Genomic DNA, 17,928 nt, shown 5'->3' on the forward strand with positions numbered 1-17,928 from the left:
TCTTCTTCAGTACCCTAAGTGGGGGTTCCTCTTGCCCCTGTCAGTGCCCCAGAGGACCAGTCACCTTAAGGGCTATTTAGGCCTCCTGTCTCTACGGCCATGCTTATGCCCTGCAGATATTACTCTAGATCCACACATCAGCTTGTATGGGCTTCAGCCCTTTTAGCTTTAGCTTGCTGGTTACCCTCGCTGTTGACTGCCAGCCTAGGTCCACTTCCTCTGGCCCATCTTCTGAGTCTCAGCCTGGTCTGGCCCTTGGCCCATCTTGCTCTGTTTGGGTCCTTGGACCTCTCAGCTGGAGAGCCACTTTCTCTCTGTTGTGGCTCAGGCCCTGGCCCTCTTGGTTGGAGCCTGCCCTTGATAGGGGTGAAAATCTGGAGTGCCTCCGGTCCTCCAGTCTAAAACAAATGTAACAAAATCAGGCAACTGCTTTTAAACTCAAAGTCTCCCCTCTGGGTGGTCATACTACTGCCAGGCAACCTTCCCACTTTCTGGCTTTCTCTGCCCTGGGAGCACCTGCCATGAACTATAGCACTAACTCCTCACCAGCCTGAACTGGCAGGAGCTTCTCTCTTCAGCATGCAGGGTCTGATTGCTCATTCTGGCTCAGGCCCTGGGTTTATATGCCTCAAAGCCTTGCCCCCTTTTTGTCATGTGGCTACTCAGCCATACACAGGAGTTTCCCCTTTAATTAAAGCATGTGCTCCTGCTGTTGCAGCCTCACACAGTGATCTTGGCCTGCTGCATTCTCTTAAAGTAACAGGAACCCTCTGTCTCCCCGTTGTATCACCTCTATAATGAGTTTTGTTGAGGATTGTATATCTATTGATCTTAATTTTGCTAATGTGTTGTAATAAAACACGTGTATATTGTGTTTCTAATGTCTCCCACAATGATACCTAAATACTCATTGCATTATAACTTGAGATGCATCTTATCTGTTCTAGGCAGCAAGCTTAATGCAGAACCCTCAAGTTCAACAATTGTAAGTATGAATAAAAAATGGGATACTGGTGTCTGAGTTAGCAAAACTAAGGCAGAGAACAACATATTTCTAAAACTTTTACATAGCATTCTTGCTATTGTTGACTTCACAGCCACACCCCAGTAATTAGAGCTAGTACAGAATAACTTCCTGTATTGCTCACCCTCGTTTTTTACCACAGTTAAGCAAAGAACTGTTGTTTATGACTTGGTATGATGACCAATGGAGTGTTAACTCTTCCAGAATGTCAGGGATGATGTCAAATGCCATTGGTGGTCCTGCTGCAGGTGTAGGTGGCCTAACTGACTTGTCAAGCCTCATACATGCGTGAGTATTTGGATGTATCTACCATTTTAACTTCTTTGCATTTATAGCAGTACTCTGTACTAACGGACAGCTGTTTATTAGTTTTCCCCTTGTCTGATAACCTTAGAAAATTAAAACTGAAAATAGCAGGTCTTACTTTCTATTATCTTGTTGCTTATGTTCTTTGCACACTAGATTCAGTTTGAACAATGACATGGTGTTGTTTCATTTTTTGCACAATTTCTTTTTTAACCCATTCATTAAAAGTATCTATTGAAATGCCTAGGTCCTTGTACATTTTTACTTTTGAATAGCAATGCATCAGCCTACTCCGTAAGTTCTGAGCTCCCCATAGCTAAAGACTTGTTTCCTCAAGCCTCGCTTAGTTGAGGAAAAGCAATGAAAATAAACAGGTCCTGCTCAAAGTTGCATGTTTTCAGTTCTGGGCATGCAACTAGTTCCAAAGTTGGGGGCCCCCAATTGAAAATAATCTGCCTTTAGCCTGCTCACATTTAAATTGGGAGAGCTGTTGCTTCAAACAACTGTAGTTGATAAAGCTCAACTTTTCAGTAAGAATCAAACCTGTTGGAGTTTGATAGTCCCACACAGTAAGCCCACATGTTGAAAGCCAGCACACAGTATAGCCCACATGTAATATAATTGATGGAAAATACTGCTTAACAAGCATGCAGTTTGATTCTACAGCAGCAGACAATTCCAGATTAGCCTTAAGAGACAGGCACACAGGCATTTAATGCCATGCCACAGGTACAATCTTAAGATCAGGGGTCAGATCCTAATTAAACTGTTACTATTTGCCAGTGCAACGGGAACCTGGAATCATAATCTCAGACTTCTTCTGCACCAATAAGTTGAAAGCCAGGTGCTGCAGCCCTGCACCTGGGGCTGACAGTCAGGGCCAGGTCCATTTTACCTGGAATTGCCTGGGCATGTAATTAGTAAGGATCTGGGTTTTCCATTTCTGAGAAAATGAGAAAAATGTGGATTTCTCCCTTGACCCGAAGAAAATGCAGATTTCTCATTTTAACAGAGAAACCTGTGGATTTTGCAGTTTTGGAATGAGCTTTCTGCAGGCTGGGAGAGTTCCAGCCTGCACAGGACTACAAGTGAGTGGGAGGAGGGCAGTCAGGCAGGGAGCGCCATGTGCATATGCCCCCCAGGCAGCCTGGAGAACAGCTTCTGTAGGTACTTGGCGGGGAGGGAGTGAGGCCCCCATAGGTAGGGATAGGGCTGGGGCTGGGGCATGGGGCTGCACTGTGGTTGCAGTGTCCTGGCAGGGAGTGGGACAGGGCCACAGGCGGCTTGTCCAGGGGACAGGGTAGGGCCAGCTCCCCGCAGCTGCACCCACTCCTGGGGGGCATGGGGGAAATGCTCCCAGTTCTGTGCATGGGGCAGGATCAGGCTGCCCACTGTGGTGTGGGCTCAGGCTTCTGCCCTGCTGCCCTTCCCCGGGGCCTCCGCTGCCCAGTGGGTGTGAACTGGCACTGCAGGGCAGAACTAGGCTGCGCTGTCACACCCACTGCACCCCTCTTCCCCCCCCGAGCCCACAGTGAGGGGGAGCCGGGCTCTGCTCTGCTGCAGCAGCAGCCGCTGCCTCTTCCTGGAGGCAGAGGGCTGTGGAGCTCAGTTCCTGGCCCCATAGCCCTGGCCTCTGTAATTCCTGTTCCAACCAGCAAGTGTGAATAACTCTGGCAGAAGGAGGTTCCCCTTAGAAGGTGAACTTTCTAGCCAAACGCTCATCAAATTAAAGGTCCCCTAGTAAATTGCTGCTGCTTGGACAAAATGAAGAAGCAGATTTTGCCTAAGTGCTTGTCCCAGCAAACAGGTATCATACCTATTTTTACATGTTATTTTCAACTTCTTAGTGCTCTATGCCTGGTTGATTCAGATAAGTGTTATTTGGTCAAATGAAACTTCTGTGTGAAACTGGATGTTACATATATAGGGTAGAGTAGGGCTGTCCAACTGCTAAGCACCTGGGGTTGCACAGGCCACACCAGCAGGGGCTGTATGCCATGGGGGCCACCCCCACACACCTGGTTACCCTACATCACCTTCAGCTGCCTGGCTGTGAAGTCTACTGCTGCACCATGCCATAAAGGTGCTCCCTGGCGTGGACTGCCCTGTCCCACCCCGTCTTGCCCCCTGGGGTGGTGGCATGTAGCGAAAGCCAGAGGACAGAGAGGGAGCCCCAAGACCCTGGTTGCTGCTGCAGCAGTCGGGCTTCATTTTAACCCCTTGTGAGCCACGTGTGGTCTACAGGCAGCCAATTGGATAGTCCTGCTGCGGACCATGCTACTTCACGTTCACAAGAGATGCCGGAATCTCTCTGTGAAACTCTCAGGAGAGATTCTTTGGCCAGAAGAACAAGTTCCTGTTATTTGCTGACTAGGTTTTCTCTTCAAAAAAGGAGCGCAGCCATTCAAAAGTAGCCATTCAAAAGTAGCTTCCTTTCCCAGTACAGATATGCAACAGTAAGTTACTGGTAGCTGCTCACCAGTGATAGAAAACAGGTTTTTAAAATAATTTCCTTGGACCTAATTGCCCAGCTGCCACTAGAAAGAGAACCCAACTTAAAAAAAACCCGTAATTTTATGAATATGATCTTATTTCTATTCTTAAGGTTAATTTTAAGTACATCAGCTTCCAGTTCTTACAAGGCATTCTGTTTTTTATGGATACTGCTTAGCAGATGTTTTGCTGATTTATGTAAAACTGTTCAACACAGGGGACAACAGTTTGCGCAACAGATACAGCAACAGAATCCAGAGCTTATAGAGCAACTGAGAAATCATGTCCGGAGCAGATCTTTCAGTGGCAGCACTGAAGAGCATTCCTGACTTAAAGAAGGCATGTGTTTATAGAACTCAAAAGCTATATTGTAGTTAGTAGCAAAAACACCATTGTAATGATTCTGCTTGGAAAATCTTGTGCGTGTTCTGTAAACAATAATAAATCTGTTAAACAGATCCATTGCACACAAATTTGAACATATCATGAATGTATAGTGAATCCTTTGTAAATTACTACATAGTAACTAGAATAAGTGACTTATGAAAATCTCTGCATATAAATTGTTATCATTTTCAGGCTGTGTTAGAATGATTTCCAGGGCTGTCGAGTGGGAAGATAGGAATATTGCTTTGTTGGTTGCTGCCATACTTGCATAGTAATTTAGTTCTAAAAATTGCATAAGGGGTACATTGTTAGATAATGAAGAAGTGGATGGCTCTGCTGTGAAACAACAGCCTAAGCAGGCAGCCTTCTCTATGTGACATTCCTGTGGAGATTATGGAGTTCAACGTAGATGTGAAAAACTTACCTAAAATGCAGTCCTATGACTGCAAAACATTCCTACTTGTTTCAGGCTCTTGCTACCAGCACAATATGTTTGTCAGTGTTACCAGGAGGAAGGCAAGTGGACAGATAAAGACTAGAGAGAATTAAAAATTGCACAGTAAAAGAAAAACTGAACTATGAGAGGAATGTACTGAAAGCAGAGAGACAGAGTGGATGAAAGAGGATTATAGTAGGAGGCTTAGAAATTTTTACTGCCACATAAGCTCCAAAACCATCTTGATAGCCCTGGAGGTCTCTTATGGCACTAATGGTATAGGCATGGCAAGCTATGCTTTCTTCTCTGTATATATATTTAAACATAAAAATCCTTAACTGTGACTAGTTAAACTGGTCATATGACTGTGGAAGTAATTAGTACTGAAAACTTCTTTATTCATGCATATATGGATACTACTGTTTTGGATAATTATTCATGCTTTCTGCCTGCATCTACAAAATATTTTGTTGCCTAGATGAGTTGGTTCTGGGGAAGCCAGCCCTGATGGAAGTGGAATGGAGCAGTTACCAGGGAAGCTAGATAATGTACTCTTGAAACCATCCTTATAGTTTGTTGGCAACTTCAGTTTTTGCATATTACAAAGCTAAGAGCAACCATCTTACTCTAGCTTATGGTTTACATAACAAAAATAATTGCTATAGTTCTGATGGCCTTAGCTACCCCAACAAGAGCATGCTACAGTTGACACAGTGCAGTCTGTAAACATTTATTCTTTTTAATATATAAACAGAAGGAGGCTTTAGAGCTTCAAAAAAACCCACAACACTGACATTCCTCAGTGAGAATAGCTGTCATTTAAAGTCTTTGTTTCCAGGAACAAAATTTGCATCTAGGAACAAAGGGTTCATTCATGCTAAAATCTGTTTTGTCCTAAACAGCCTAGATTGTTTCACAAAGTCATATGACATAATCACAGGGTGAGGAGAGTCTTACAATATGTAATTGCACTTTACTTTGAACAATTCATACTGAAACTGAAGTAGTAAACCACAATCTAAACAAGTACTGCTTTAATTTGAGATTAACAATATACTTTATCACAGAATGTAATAAATAATTGTGCATTTAAAACTTAAGTGGTTTTGTATTTTTACTAGTTCAGCAGCAAAACCACATGCTAATCCCTGGAGAAGAGAAAAGAACACATTTTTTGACATTCTCTTAAGATGTGAATTTTCAGAGAGGGTTGTATAGGAATGTTTGTTTTCTTCTGTTTACTGGCAAAATACCTTTCTCTTTATTAAATATATTAACCACACTTTCAGCACAGAACTGAATTATTTGCATGATAATACTTTCTACTTCATTTACCAAGGTGATTTATCCATAGTCAAGGGTGCATTTAAAACTTCCCTTGTTGACCTGAAATTTGATCATTTATGTTGATGGTGAAAGAGAATTGTATCTGCAATTTATGAAGAAAATCTATCCTACTATTTGGAGATGCTAGTGCTGATTTGTCCATCATTTCTGCATCTTCTACCACAAATTATACACTAACACAGCTCCATCTCCTTAAAGCTGTTGGCTCTGTATGAAGATAGGCATAAACTAAAGTTATTTTCAGTTTTTCTGTATAGTTTTGATTTACCTATCTCTGTTCAGTTTGACAGAGATTAGACATTGCATTACATGAGGGCATTCTATTCTGTATTCAACTGCAGCTTAGAAGGGACATATAGGGTATTGTGTATGGTTTTTTTAACCCTAGCTCAAGCAGTTGAACCTACAGGCTGGTTATTTGAATGGGAGGAAGAAAAAGAAGTGTAAGGCAACCTTACATTCTTGGCTTGGTGTGTTTTATGGAAAGGAGATAATTTGCAAAGAGACTAAGACTGGAACCACAGTTTCAGCTACAGGCTGAATTTAAAGAGCATGAGAATCTTGTTACAAAGGAGATTAAAGTTTTAGTTTTAACAGCGTTTTTAGAAAATAAGTGACTATTTTTGTATAGAAGTTGTGGCCTTTCATTCTGACTAACAAAGTCACATTACAAAAAAATTGCAGGTATGTTTGACACTGGTTCATACAAGAGGTAATGTTAAAGGACAAATGTAAAAGTCACCATTATTTGGAAGTGAAATGCCATTTACTTAATTCAGCAGGCTTAGGGGGAAGAAGGCCATGTCAATGGAGATATTTTCTGATTTGACCTCTGAACTAGGCAAGGCAACTTCTCAAAGGAAGTGGCTGGACCTAACTTTCCAAGCATTTTCCCGACAAGACAAACATCAAACTATAGGATTTGCTAAAAATTGGTACAAGAAACTTATAGTAGATAGCATTTCCCTTTCATTCATTATACTATATTACCTCTTGTATAGATTGGCCTAATAGCAATGGCTGCTTGCAGACATTAAAAAAACAAACTGCACGCACGCACGCGCGTGCCAAGCCCAGTGCATGTCCAGAAGAGGCAGTGCATTACTTGGACTTGGCTCACGTAACATCTGCATAGATCGGATGCTTTAGTGGGGCTTTTTGGAACTTTCATCTAACAGCTGATTAAATCAGCTTTAGCTAGAAGTGTCAAAGCCCCACTGAAGCACCTGATCTATAGAGATGCTGCAGAGCCAGGTTGAAGTAACATGCTGCTGGTTCCGGTAAAGCACTTTTTTTTTGTAAAGTCTGCAAGCAGCCAAAGATTTTAAGCAGTACTAAAAAGAAGATAGTACTTGCTTTCTTTGAGACTTTTTAGAATAAAAAAAAATACTCTTAGCACTAAACAGTTAAGAGACTGGTGACATGGCCTGACTCAGCAGTTCCCAATATGTGGTATGCATACCACTAGTGGTACACATTAACAGATTTATTAGAATTACTTTATATGAGAAAAATTTGCTGGTGGTACTTACAGTTGAAATGAAAAATTTACAAAATGTATCATTTTAAATTGATGGTTCATAATCTGTCAAGAGTTTGGGAACTGCTGGCCTAACTCATTGGGCAAGTAATTTGACTTGAAAGGAGTTGAACATTAAACATGAGTTTACTCATTAAGTATGACTAGCAATTTTGACAAATTTTCTAAGTTTCTACATTGTTAACAAGTGTAACAAGTCAATGAGCAGAACCTCCCCCCTGCTTTTTACTATAGGCAAGTCTGCTCACAACAGCTGCTATAAGGTTGCCTGCCATGTCTCATAAGACCTTGCTTTCAATATTGCTCAACTCATCCAGTTTGGGCTGAAGCCTTTCATGCTGGGGACCTTCCTTTGGCTGAAGTTTTCTGAAAAAAGTTCAGCCTCTGTGAGAACAAAAGACAAAGAAAATATTATTCTTAAAAGTTAACTGAACCTTGGTAAATTCTAATGGCTTTAATAAATTCTATTCTTGCTTTGCTAAAGAGACTAGATTTGGTGGTGTGACTACTACTGTGCCAGGATGTGCTTTGTGACACCTCTGAAAACACCCAAACTTGTCCAACTTTGTGTCTCAGGTCACACCATGTGCATAGTTAAGACACATGCTAGAGTTTAAAATGGCTAAAAATACCAGAAGATTCCACATAGAACAGTGAAGGATAAAAAATATTGGATAGAAGTTTGTTAGTGAGTGTTATTTCAGCATATTGAATAAGACACAGGCCTACAAAGTTAAGAATTGTATCATGATGTACTAGAGGATTTAAGGAGGAGGGGGCAATTTTAATTTAAACTGCATTTAAATATCAAGGCAATCCATCATCTATTTAATGTGACACTGACAGTCTTAGTCTGGCATTTCCTAATTTATGAATGCTTGACTAAGAATGGTAAATGTAAGCCTTTGTTAAGGCTGTAAAGACCCACAACTGCAACAGTTCCACATTTACCTATGTAAAATATCAGCAAAAATAAAGGGGGGAGAGAGGGGGAGTGAGTGAGAAGGGGGAGGGTCAGTGTAATCTTTATCAAACATTCAGCAACTAACTTTTTCAAATTAATTTATATATTTTGTAATAAAGATCAGAGTTACTGATTTGAATATGAAGCATCATAGTAAGCAAGAAATCTAGGGAAAACTGATGGACAAGCATGTGTGAGTAAGCAAAAAGAGAGAAACTGCATAGTGCAGTCCAGTCCAAGGTATGCCATTGAGAGAGGGGGCAAAAGTGAGACTTTTACTACAAGAATGTGTCACTTAGGGACTAGTCTCTCCAGGTTCAAGTAGGTTGATGGTCATTGCTACAGTCATGGCAGCCATTTCAGAACATGGATAACATGTAGTCTTTAAACTGGCTGAATATTCCATACAGTAGTGCATTATAACTTGACAAAGCTCCATTCTTAGACATTATTTTAAAGGCTTTATTGTCAAATAATAGATACAATATATATAATTAACTCTTTAAAACATATTTTAAAACATCCCAAAAATGCTTGGAGAAGAAAGTTAAATAAACATGCTTGCATTGTTTATGGATGGGTATGGTTCTTTTTTTTAACATTTGGCTGCCTGCCATTCAGCTGTAAGATGTAGGAAGTTGGTCTAAAACCAGAGCAGAAGTATTACAGGATTTTTCTTCAGCTTTCTTCTTTTACTTCTGAAGAAACTACACAGACTTGTGCAATATCATCATACTCGTATGTTCTCTTCAAAAACGTATCTGTCAGTCTTAAGCCAGAGACACTCTAATAGGAAAAAAAAAGATTTGTACAAATGTTATTAGTAAGAAAACTTACGAACTGCTGTTATAAAATACCCACTCTATAAACAAGACTGTATTGCTAACAGTGAGGTCTTACTTGTAGTCCCTGCACTGAAGACAATAGTGTAAGTGCAAGATGGAGGGATGAACTGGGGTGTAGCTTTCCAAGTTGCCTTCCTGAAACTCCACACCAGTGGATGGAATTAGTATTACACATTTCCAGTATCAGATCCATAGTCCTTTCACTGCTAGAGGAAACCGAAGAATAAGAAAAATCCTTGTTCTCACTCACAGAAGATTTTAGTACAGTAGCTTGATAGTTATACCAGTGCTCATCAGAAACTAACCATTGATTAAAATACTTTTTAAAAAAATTAAGATTATGAACTGCTGTAATTAAGTCATTATTACATAATTGCAAAACAAGACAGTAACTCTGCTGAATATTAATATATTGATTACATTAGGGATGAGCCTACCAGGATGAGGAAATGCAGTCTAATTAATTTCCTCAGGTAATACCCAGAACAACATTCTTTAATTTAAAGTGACTTCCACAAGCTTGTTGTAAATGAGATTGTTATGTACCAAGTCCAAAGAAAATTTTATATTTAAGATTTAGATAAAGATTTGATTTCAAAAGCAACACTTGGATATTGCCCATGGAGATTCTGGATGCTGCAGACTATGTGGAGGTTAAAACTAGTACTGAAAAGTTTAGTCTTAAGGAAGTTACTGCTAGTTAATTGAAGGTTATCTAAGACTAAAAGACTTAAGATGTGTTGTAACCTTATGCTGTTAAACACACATTAAGATACAAAACTGCATTTAAAATCTCAAGGCATTCCATCATCAATCTTTGCCAACATCATAAACCAAGCAGTACCAAGCTAATCCCTTGGAAGATTTATTTCTGATCATTTATCACTAAAATGATATATTTCAAAGTGATATAGCACAAGGGAGCAATATTTGACAAACCTTTCAGCTTTTGTAGAAGCTGGTCTAAAAGGGTGTGTATAGACATCTGGGGAGGTTAGAGGGCATTTAGATACCCAATCTAAGGTAAGTTGGGATAGAGAGGGGGCTTGAAAGAGATCAAGGTAGCAAACAGGGCCCATGGGGGGCTTGGAGGGATGGGGGCGCAGGGGCTGGTGGGACCCATGGGAGCTGGTGGGGTCTGGCAGGGTTTTGCAGGATCAGGGGAACTAGAAACGTTTATGAGGGTCACGGGGACTCTCCCCCTCCAGTCCAGGGGCTGTTTTTAGTTCCATGCCCCTCCACCCCTAGATGAACAACCAGGCCCTGCTTCCCTCTGCCCCACCTTACTTTGATTGGCTGCTGGCACTGGCAAATGCCAGTAAAACTGGCATCAGGAGCATCTTGCAGGATGGGGGGCTGGGGTTGGTGGGTTTGTGGGGAGTTGTCTGGGAAAGGAGTGAAGGGCTAAAACAAAAAAATAGCCTGCTGCTATGGGAAGGGGAAGTGGTTGGAAAAGTGCAGCCCAGGAGCTGGAGCCAGTTGGTTGGGTTTTCCCAGTCCCAGCCTGCACTGGGAACTACAGAATTTCAGTTAGATGTGTTTCTCCAGACATGATTTAACCGTCCCTCCAAGACAGTCCAACTTAGCTTAGACTGGATCGGCCATTTTTAGACTCATCTAATGATCCTGAACTTCTGTACAATTTGCACTTAAATCCCTAGTTAGGTCAATTTAAGTGCGAGGTTCACACCTGGGAAAACTAAGTCAGATCAGGTGGCCATTATTAACACTATCTAGCCTCCCTGAACATTTGTACCTAGCCCAATGTCCAGATGCATAGTTCAAGTTCACTGTAGGTGACAGCAAGGACCTAAATAACCTTTCCATTCAAAACTGAAGAAAAGTCACTTGATATCATTACCTGCAATTTGTTATTTTACATGTAATATCAAAAGGTTCCTCTAGATTTACAGTGTCTGGTATTGTCTCCAAGGAAAGCCTGACATCACCGTAACCTGGGGCCTGAGAAGATACAGAAACACATAGTATTTCAAGTGATTGCTAGTGAAGCTGAAGGTTAGTGGTGCTGTTAAGTTTTAATGTTGTCTAAGAATTTCTTGGGGCAACATTATTTATTGGACCAACTGCATAGTTAGGGGAGAATTAGACAAGCTTTCCATGCAAGACATTTCTTCTTTAGGTGAATGACTTGCATTCAAAAGCTTGTCTAACTCCATCCCAACGATGCACTTAGTTCAATAAAAGATACCACCCTAAGAAATCTTTGCCTTTCATATAATTTCTGGACCATCACAGCTACAACATCACTCTAACAATACCAGTTCAGTCACAGAGCACTTTAGTTTAACAGATGCAAAAACTTTACAAAGTAGGTCAGTATTAGTGTCTGCCATCTGAAGATCATAAGGCAAAAGAAGTAGAAATTATTTCATCCATCAAGAGTGTAGGTCAAAACCCATTTCATCATGTGTATTGATGTGGACAGACTGATCAATAGAAAAGGGCTGAACTATGAGCATCTTATAATGAACTGATGCTGTGCAGTTGTATGACTGGCCCTTACAGAACATAAAACAATTGTAAACTTGAGGCATAGAGTGGGGTATAGAATATAATTTCCTGTGTTGGCTCTGCAAGGCAAAACAGGCATAAAAGTTATCTTTATTATTCAAGGAAGCATGTGTAAATCCATATGCTCTTAAACAGTACATCTGTGTAATAGCCAGCTAGCTGGGTATTGGTTCCCATGGAAAAATGGAGTAAGACACGGATCCTCCCCTTGTCCCCCCTCACTTACCACAGTAAAATTCAGATTTCTCGTTCTAGCAGAGGAACCCATGGATTTTGCAGTTTTGCAAAAAGCTCCCTGGAGGCTGGCAGAGTTCCAGCCTTCAGGGGGCACCATGTGTATGTATATGCACATGGCCCCAGGCACACTGAAGAGCAGCTGCCACAGGTAAGCTGGGGGGTAGGGGGATGCTGCTCAGCCAGGCGGTGCATGGGGCTAGGGGCCCAGGGCTGCAACGCATGGCCACAGGGCCCCAGCAGGGAGTGGGATGGGGTTGTGGGCAGTTTCCTTGGGGACTGGGGGTCAGAGGCAGCTCCATGCTGCTGCGCACACTCCCAGAGGGACAGGGGAGACCTGTGCCTCCCCAGATCTGTGCTTGGGGCAGGGGTGGAGGCAGGCTGCCCACTATGAGCTTGGGCTCATGCCCTGCTGAGCCTCCTCCAGGGCCTCTGCAGCACAGTGTGTGCAACCTGGTGCTGCTGTGAACAGTGGAGCTGCACATGGATCTCCTTGCCTCTGCAAGCTCTGTGCTGCCATTGATGTGTCCTATGTGTGGAGGAAGCAGCGTGGGGTTGTGCTGCTCACTGCTGCCCTGCGAGCGGAGGACATGTCACCAGGGTAGCACAGAGCTCACAGTGGCAAGTAGCTTTCCTGTGTGGCCATGCTCTGCCCTGCAGTGCTGGGTCACGCCCGCCAGGCTGCAGAGGAGCTGGGGGACAGCAGCACTGCGGAAGCCTGAGCTGGCAGCGGGCCACATGCACCCATGCCCACCCCATGCACAGATCTGAGGAGTACAGGTGCCCCCAGCCCTGGTGACATGTTCTTCGCGCGCAAGGCTGCAGTGAGCAGCACAACTCCGTGCTGCTTTCCCTGCGCGTGGTGGATTCTGCACTGTCCTGGCGACACACTGGCAGCGACAAGGAGATCCCAGTGCAGCTCCACTGTTCCCTGCAGCATTGGGTTGCACACGCCAGCCTGCGGAGGCCCAGGAGGAGGGCAACAGGGTGGGAGCCTGAACCTGCAGTGGGCTCCGTAGCCCTGGCAGCTGGGGGCCCCTTCGGGCAGGGCGGGGGCCTCTTATTTTAATTGCTATTTGGGGGGTTTTATATCAGAGAATTTGTGATTATTAGGGAAAACCAGGATCCCTGGTGATGGCAGGTGCCATATTTAAAAAGAGATTTTTGGAAGTAATAACTGCACTCTAGTGTACTCAAAAGGGTAGGGCTGAAGGAAATCTCACAAAGTCATCTTGTCCAACCCCCTGCTCCAGGCAGGATTATCCCTGACTAATCCATCCCAGCCAAGCACCTGTTTAACCCACTCTCGGAAAAACATCCAAGGATGGAGATTCCACAGCCTCTCGGTAGCCTGTTCCGATACTTAACCACCCTCAAACTGAGGAAGTTCCTCATCCACCTGAAATTTCCCTTGCTGCAATTTAAAGCCATTGCTCCCTGTCCCATCCCCTGTCATCACAGAGAATGTCTAATGAAAATAGGTATTGTGGTCAAACTATCTCCATCTTCCACAAAGCCACCCTTTGGCTTTGGAGACTTATCAAATCCCTGCTCACTTTTCTCTTGTTTCCAAACTCAGTGATTCTAGTTCTTGCAGCCTATCCTCATCAATCTTATTTCCCAGGCCTCCAGTTGATTGTTTCTGTCACTCTCCACTGGACTCTAATTATTTCTTGTGAGGAGCCCAAAACTGGACACAGTACTTACCAAGTGAGGCCTCACCAGTGCCAAATAGAGCAAGAAAATCACTTTCCTGATTTACAAAATGACGCACTTATTAACACAGCCCAGTATGATATTGGCTTTTTGCAACAAAGTTGGCTCTGCCAACTTAGAGAAATGGAACGGTTCCAAGTTATCCCTAACCTGTTCTTCCACTACTGTAGGCTGCTTGTCTCCTTCCTCAGCCTTGCTGGCAACTACAGTTGACCCACTTCATTCAAGAAATTAGTTCTTCCGACTCTGCTAAATTAAATGTTTTACTTTTGTGCCTCTAAATTTATGCTCCATTGTTGTGTGATGTCACTAAAACAGCCATGTTACATGCCAAACAAAGCAAAATTATTACACAGATTGAAAGGAACTTCAACTCTCAAGCTTTTTGTTTGCGAGGTAGTGTTACTGTTCACCTACTTCAGGGAACGTTGTTTTTCACACTTCACTGAAAATATCCTCAGAATATCCGCTCTTAATTTTCTTGAATGTGTGTGAAGAAATATAAAGATGCTGAATTTGTAAGGAGTTCAGTGAAGAGATAGATACTGTAAACAATTTTTTCTAGTCACAGCAAAAGTATCCAGATTTTGTATTTGGTAATTTTGAAAATGGATGTTCCAAATTATGACAACTCACCATTCTTTGGAGCTGACTGGTCTGCAACCTTCCTCGTTCCCCTAGGTTTGTTTTCCACACAATATCTAGTTTACCAATTACTGTAACACCTTTAATCACTCCAGCTTTCTCTGCAAATTCTTGCTTGGGTTTTAGGCAGTATAAATATTGACGAGTATCCATAGGCTGTAAGTAAGTCCTTGAGCCAAAAGTAGACATGCTGAGAGACAGAGAAAGACCACCTCAATTTTCAAATAGTTGGTTTCAACAGTTTTCTTAGATTATTGTTAAAGTCTAAAATAAACATAATTATTTATACTCTGTGACATTTTAGAGACAAAGGGCACATCTACATGAGATGCTTAATGAGCACTGGACTAATTCTACTATGTGTTAGCATGGGTGGCAAAAACCATTTTAATGTACAGTAGCTTTAGTCCACTGCGCATTAAGCATCACACAAAAAGTTCATCTGCACTAATGCGTGGTAGCCCAGACTAACATGGCTAACTGTAGGCATGTCTACATGTTCATTAATGTGCCATAATTATGTATTATAATTGTTAGTACCCATTATTACAGGCAATGCCTGTAATTTACCTGTAATAAATACCTGTATTACCTTTAATAATGGGTACTAACTTAATGTGCCACAATTATGGTACTTTAATGAACATGTAGACATGCCTATAATTAGCCGCGTTAGTCTTAAGTCGAGTGGAAGGCAGGGTAGGTTTGCACCTTATAGACCAGATAGACCAACAGACTTTGGCTAGTCTATAAGATGCAAATCTACCCTGCCTTTCATGTGGCATTTCATTTAGGGCTAAAAGTTGTCCTTACAGGAAAAAAGAAAACAAGCAAAACAGACTGAGGTGGTGTCAAAACAGCAATTACAGAGAATGATTCACGATTCAAGTACTAATGTGATATAGTTGTAGCATGGTAATCTTCAGGAGCATATTTACATGGGGAGGGGGTATTGGGAAGGAGAATCAGTTTTGCTAAAATTATTATCCTCTGCCCATTAGTTTCTGGACAACGTTTCTATACAAGCAGTCTTTGGATGACACTAGTACTAGTTTTGAGAGGGAGATTTAATTTAATTCAGTTTGACATGTTTTGTACAGGACTTGGGGGGGGGAGAATATTACGAACACTTCAAATATCACGCATTGTTAAAACAGTGTTAAACACTAGCTTCATTTTAAGTTCAAACAAGTATCTACAGCAGTGCTCCATTTACTACACACATCAAATAAGTAATATGGCTGTCCGAAGCTTCAGACAGAGCTTCAGATCCGGGGAAGCTTTGGACGCTTTGCGGTCCAAAGCAGTATGTCTGGATCGAAGCGCTGCCTTGTTCAGCTTCCTGAAGCAGTTTGGAGCGGCCTCGGAGATTTGGCCATAGGGTATAGTGGGGAAACAAAGTATTTATAACTTTGTTGTTTTTTGTCCGATTTGGATTAAATTTTCCGGGGTGGTAGACTCCACAGAGAGGATGAAGCCTGCTAAGTTTCAAGAAGATCGGTGCAGGGGCTTGGGGGCAACGGTACTCCAAGTTCTTGAAAGCAAAACTCATGTCACGTCTAGGTGTTACAACGTAGCAGGGTGAAAACTGAAGGGGTGGTAGCTCTTACTGAGGCCACAAAGCCTGCCAAGTTTCAAGAAGATCGGTGCAGAGGTTTGGGGGGGGAACTGCACCTCAAGCTGTGGACAAGCAAACTCATGCCATGGGTGTTGTGGGACTGACTGTGTCTGTCTTGAGGCCTGGGAGACACTACTACAGGCCTGGCTGCTAAGCTACTGTGTTACCAGTTACCATCTACATTTTCACTGACTACCCATCTTGTATGCATACCAGCCCAGCCCCTGGCTTCTTTACTTTTCATTCCATCCAGGAAGAGTACACACCAACTTCCTTAGCCTGACGAAGGGTTTCTGAACCCAAAAGCTTGCTTGAAAATTGTTTTCCAACTATTTAAGTTGGTCTAATAAAAGATATCAGATTCACCCAAAGAACCTTGTCAATCAATCATGATTCACTCCAGGACCAGCTCAATACACAGGACCTAGCTACTACATAACTACTTAACGAGCATCAATTAGCACCTACAAAACGAGGCTAAGGAGAGGAAAGAATCAATACAGACAATCAACTGCCCCAAGACAGAGACAGTCTTGGCAGGTGTTTTGTCTGTCAGCAGCCAGGGGTGCAGGGATGCCTCAGCAGGGGCCACCACCCCTGCAGCTGCCACCCTGCTGCACCTTAACACACAGTGTCATCCATGGCACAAGTTTTGCTTGTCTGCAGCTTGAGGTGCAGTTCCTTCCAAATCCCTGCACTGATCTTGAAACTTGGCAGGCTTTGTGGACTCAGTAAGAGCCATCAGCCCCGCAGTTTTGACCCCCCCCCCCCAGGTGTTGTAACACATAGACGTGACAAGAGTTTGGCTTTCAAGAATTGGGTACAGTTCCCCCCAAACTCCTGCACCAATCTTCTTGAAACTTGGCAGATTTCATGCTCTCAGCAGAGGCTACCATCCCGGCAAGTTTCATCCAAATCTAACAAAAACCAACGAAGTTATAGATATTTCATTGATTCCCCCATTATACCCTATGGCTGGACCTCTGAGGCGGCTCCAAAGCTTCAGAGCCACTTGGGCCAGATCGAGGTGGAAACCCAGTCCAGAGCTCCGGATCGGATCACTGCCGACTCACACAGGCCTAATAAGTAACACATTCAAGGTTGTTTGTTTGTTTACAGTGTCAGAAGCAAGTCTGGGATACCGCCAACTTCCCGTATTATTTGAAAACTTGTGTAGCACCTTTCCTCATTCCCTACCACTTGCCATGGTAGATACTCAATAATCCTTGGCATAACTAAACTCTCTTCTGGTTCACAAATGGGTTACAACTATTCACTTTATGCTAATTGAATACTTTTTATTTTAAGAAAGCTACTTAATAGAGCATCATAGTTTCAAAGTTGAACTATATGCTCCCTGATTTTAAAAAGCTTACCTTTCCCCAGCTTTGTTGACAGTATTTAGTTCTGCTACATTGTACATAATAGATGGCTCTAATGAAACCTTCTCCATAAACATTGGAGAGGTTGTAATATTCTGAATCTGAGCTTCCAGAAATACTTCGTCTGTCTGAAAAAGCAGAGAAGCAAATTTATAAAGATGCAATTAGAATTTTAAACATGGTTCAGTCTTATTGCTTGAAAAAAAAACATCAAATGTATATTAGTTCATGCCTGCAAATCAAAGTTACAGTAATTAATACAAGGGAAAAAAATTTCATCCCAATATAATTAATAGGAGCAAAGTGTTAGTCAACCTATACCTTGCCAAACAATGGATGTGGGATAGTTCTACTTGCTCCAACTATTCCTTTACAAGATGTTGTATGATAACTTCCTAAGGCTTTCATCAACAGCCCAAGTTCTATCCAAGTTAAGTAAAGATTAGCGAATTGCAATGC

The 17,928-nt window shown here is 42.3% G+C and overlaps 2 protein-coding genes and 2 long non-coding RNA genes across 8 annotated transcripts in view; 3 read left to right on the forward strand and 1 right to left on the reverse strand.

Annotated features, from left to right (window-relative positions):
• SGTB (small glutamine rich tetratricopeptide repeat containing beta) overlaps nucleotides 1-5,746 on the forward strand; it is a 42,710-nt gene extending 36,964 nt beyond the window's left edge. The window contains exons 8-10 of one of the 2 annotated variants that reach the window (XM_019517788.1): nucleotides 948-985; nucleotides 1,214-1,312; nucleotides 4,041-5,746. In XM_019517788.1, coding sequence (XP_019373333.1) covers nucleotides 948-985; nucleotides 1,214-1,312; nucleotides 4,041-4,152 — 249 coding nt within the window. In that variant the 3' untranslated portion in view covers nucleotides 4,153-5,746. The remainder of the gene's footprint in view (nucleotides 1-947; nucleotides 986-1,213; nucleotides 1,313-4,040) is intronic. The other variant, XM_019517789.1, reaches the window with a different exon arrangement.
• The window catches only part of LOC109297768, a 240,968-nt gene that overhangs the window by 122,649 nt on the left and 100,391 nt on the right, over nucleotides 1-17,928 (forward strand). The gene's annotated exons all lie outside the window — the stretch shown is intronic.
• Nucleotides 8,946-17,928, reverse strand: part of TRAPPC13 (trafficking protein particle complex 13) — a 46,528-nt gene continuing 37,545 nt past the window's right edge. For 2 of the 4 annotated variants that reach the window (XM_019517787.1, XM_019517784.1), the window contains 5 exons: nucleotides 17,464-17,597; nucleotides 14,461-14,659; nucleotides 11,204-11,304; nucleotides 9,398-9,545; nucleotides 8,946-9,283 (listed from right to left, as the gene is read on the reverse strand). In XM_019517787.1, coding sequence (XP_019373332.1) covers nucleotides 9,176-9,283; nucleotides 9,398-9,545; nucleotides 11,204-11,304; nucleotides 14,461-14,659; nucleotides 17,464-17,597 — 690 coding nt within the window. In that variant the 3' untranslated portion in view covers nucleotides 8,946-9,175. Of the gene's footprint in view, nucleotides 9,284-9,397; nucleotides 9,549-11,203; nucleotides 11,305-14,460; nucleotides 14,660-17,463; nucleotides 17,598-17,928 lie in introns of all 4 variants that reach the window. The other 2 variants (XM_019517785.1, XM_019517783.1) reach the window with 1 other exon arrangement.
• LOC109297767 overlaps nucleotides 17,834-17,928 on the forward strand; it is a 6,022-nt gene continuing 5,927 nt past the window's right edge. Inside the window, exon 1 of the long non-coding RNA XR_002097406.1 lies at nucleotides 17,834-17,888. This is a non-coding gene — a long non-coding RNA (uncharacterized LOC109297767). The remainder of the gene's footprint in view (nucleotides 17,889-17,928) is intronic.

Source organism: Gavialis gangeticus, unplaced genomic scaffold, assembly GCF_001723915.1.
Source record: "Gavialis gangeticus isolate Ggan-Ray unplaced genomic scaffold, GavGan_comp1, whole genome shotgun sequence".
Lineage (NCBI taxonomy): Eukaryota > Metazoa > Chordata > Crocodylia > Gavialidae > Gavialis > Gavialis gangeticus.